Consider the following 3,028-nt stretch of genomic DNA (forward strand, 5'->3'; position numbering starts at 1 on the left):
CTCTGGAGTATGCATGTTTGAAAGTGTGAGAAACCCAAGAATGTATCTGAAGATCAAAGATGGCCAGTGTGATGGAACAGTAAGCAGTTCTTGTTTGTATTTCCCTCTGCAGATAGCTTCTGTAAATTGTCAGTGATAGCGGAGAATATTTTTTACTTGCTTGGATAAAAATGGGATAAAACATTAAGATTTAAAATTTTTCAGATCTTTTCCTTCATTTGCCCAAGGAAAGACAGCGAAATATAGCAAGAGAAGCTATCATTTCTATTTGGCGCTTGATTGTAAAGCTCTGATTATATTTTTAAACTATTGAGAATGTGAACTTAGTTTAAATTTATTTGTTGTTAGATAGCTGATGACTCTCTATCAAGATTCAGTTGTGCTAATTTGATTTTTATTAAACAACCACAGTTATACTGGTGTGTGTTTTGAAGATGTTGAAGTGATATTGACATCCTTGCTTTTACAAATTACTCTGTTTTGTCTGAAATGAAGAACCTGATTTTTTTTTTTTTTTTTTCTTCATGAGACAACCACATAGAGTTTATCCTTGGAATACCTCCCCAGTAGCCTGTATATTTAGTAATAAAACTAGGCTTGGGGAATGGTTGAAATATTCTGATTATTGGACCTGTAACATTCTCCACTTGCTAGGAGTTTAATTATTGCAGTTTTACATTTGAGAGTAAAAAAGAGAACGAGACATTAGTATTTGCTCATTTGGCTCAATATTTACTAATGCAGTGTTTGTTTTTTGATATGAAATAATTGTTTTGAATGTGGCAGAGCACAAACATGTTCAGTGGTACTGAGTCTAAAATAAATTGATGATAAAACCCACTAATGAATAATTAAGATATAAGCTGATTGAGTGGGAAAATGCTTTGATTATATCCTAGATTTTGCTTAAATCCTAACAGAAATCAGAATGCTTTCATATGCAGTCTTTTGCTTACTCAAATTGTGATCAATCTTTCTGTTTGCAAAGGAGTAAGCAAGGTCAAGATACGTCTATATACGTGTGTGTGTGTAATAATGTAGAACATTGTGAAGAGCCTAAAGTTAATCTGAAATGTTATTAGAAGTTAGTAACATTCAGCTCTTAAGAAACACCCAACTTGCCTAGCTACTATTAATTCAATTGTTGAATTTGCATTTCTGTTTTCAATTTTCTAGGGCACAGGTGATGAATACTGCCACTTTAAAATTGAGAAGAATTTGGAAACTGGATCTGTAAGTCTAGAATCAGTGCAAAGTAAAGGGATATATGTTGGTCTCCTGCCAGATGGCCAGACTAAACCAGTCATTAACACTGGAGAGAGAAACATCTTTTTCTACCCACAGGTCATAAAATGTATGTAATTTCTTAATAGTCTACAGTTTACTTTAGAGATTAGTGTTTCTGAATGACAAATTCAAAGCAAAAGTGTAAAAGCCAGATTGACACCGTCTCCTTTGTTGTGTTTCAGTAATTTTCCAGGTGAAAAGTTTATTATGCCCACACTTAATTTCTCCTACCTAGCTAGTTAATTTTTCTTAATTTCTTTCTTTTTATAATAATAAATGATGCAGAAGAAATCTCTTTTTGTACTGAACAAATAAACTTTTGAGTATAAGAATTGAAAGAAGTGACAAGTTAGAGATGGAATTGATTTTCTGGGTCTATTCCCCATTCTGACCACAGATTATGGAAACCTGGAAGATGGTATCTTGCTGTCAGCTATACCACAGTCTTTCCTGATTTTATAGGGAAAGTAGTAGACTTTAGAGTGTGCCTGCTTGGCAGTGTTCATTTCTTTTTAATGGTGCAAAAGACATTGTACTTTCCCCACTAGTATATTGATTATGTGATTCTTCTGTCCCATAGTCAGATTTGAGAGCTATTGCAGTCAAAAAGCTCCCTCACTAGGGAGCTGACCTGTTCTAGTCAACTATACAGGACCAAGAAAATAGCTCTCAGCACACCCTGGATCACCATCACTGGACTGTATGCTTGTCTCTTCTCCTTCAGGAAAATGAAGTTTTTAATTTGGTGAACGATTGGTTACCAAACATAGCCAACTGATTAGGAATAGAACTGCAGAAAACAGTGGAATTACAATATTGTATTCTTATCTGGTGAACACAGTCACAGAGATCAAGAAATGAAAATGCTGAACTGGCAATCAGTTTGAAATTGAGAATTTGGCCAGATTTCTGCCAGACACAAGCAGTACAGGGTCATCTTGAGCGCTTTGACCAGCAAAGAGGAAGTACCAAAATATACAACCACTCTTCTTATTAATTGTTTTACATATATTGTGACCGAGACATACAGAAGCATTATGAAAGGTACTGTAATGTCATCCCTACCATTCACTCCTTACTACAAAGTGGCAAGAATATTTCACTCACTGTGTCCTTGTAGAAATGAGGAAAGTATTTTCCTTTGTATTTTTGTGGGAGAGCAGGGCTGTCAATGGAAATTCTCAATAAAGCAGGGCTTACTGATGCCATTAAAATAGAGTTAAATATTACTTCATTACAGGCTTGAGTTTTCCTTAATCCTTGTTACTCAGTAAAAGGAAGAGAAAAGGAGCTAATATTTTCTATGAAAACAACCAAGATTGTCTGTCACTTCATCTTATCAGAAATGGCCTCTAGCAGTTTTTATTTCAGCTTTCCCACTCTTAAGAAAGGAAATATCAGGAGAGTGGAGAAGGTTATCTTGTGGAAAATTACATTTTGTTTAATTTTATTCATACAACAATGTTAAATTGTTACTTAGATTTTCAAAGCAGTAAATGGACTTTTATTGGTATACCACTTTTTTCCACTTTTTGTGGCATGCTGCTAACAATGAAAGCTAGAAATAGCTGGTGGCTGTGCAATAGAGAAAAGATTTTGTGTCCACTGTGTTGAACAGCTTTGAGATTTGTTGTCAGTGTCCATCACTGAACAGATGGGAAGCTTCCAAGCAAGAAAAAGCAAATGATTTGTAGCTAGTGATAGAATTGACATTTCATTGTTTTAGTTGGCTGGGAAGAGC

At 34.8% G+C, this 3,028-nt stretch overlaps 1 protein-coding gene across 1 annotated transcript in view; it reads left to right on the forward strand.

Moving 5' to 3' along the window:
- LOC104527384 (RP1 axonemal microtubule associated) overlaps positions 1 to 2,284 on the forward strand; it is a 41,052-nt gene extending 38,768 nt beyond the window's left edge. Inside the window, exons 14-15 of the mRNA XM_029085729.1 lie at positions 1,177 to 1,233; positions 2,129 to 2,284. Of these exons, the coding sequence (XP_028941562.1) occupies positions 1,177 to 1,233; positions 2,129 to 2,284 (213 nt within the window). The remainder of the gene's footprint in view (positions 1 to 1,176; positions 1,234 to 2,128) is intronic.
- The last annotated feature ends 744 nt before the right edge of the window (positions 2,285 to 3,028 follow it).

This window comes from Antrostomus carolinensis, unplaced genomic scaffold (genome assembly GCF_000700745.2).
Source record: "Antrostomus carolinensis isolate BGI_N321 unplaced genomic scaffold, ASM70074v2 scaffold1677, whole genome shotgun sequence".
Taxonomy (NCBI): domain Eukaryota; kingdom Metazoa; phylum Chordata; class Aves; order Caprimulgiformes; family Caprimulgidae; genus Antrostomus; species Antrostomus carolinensis.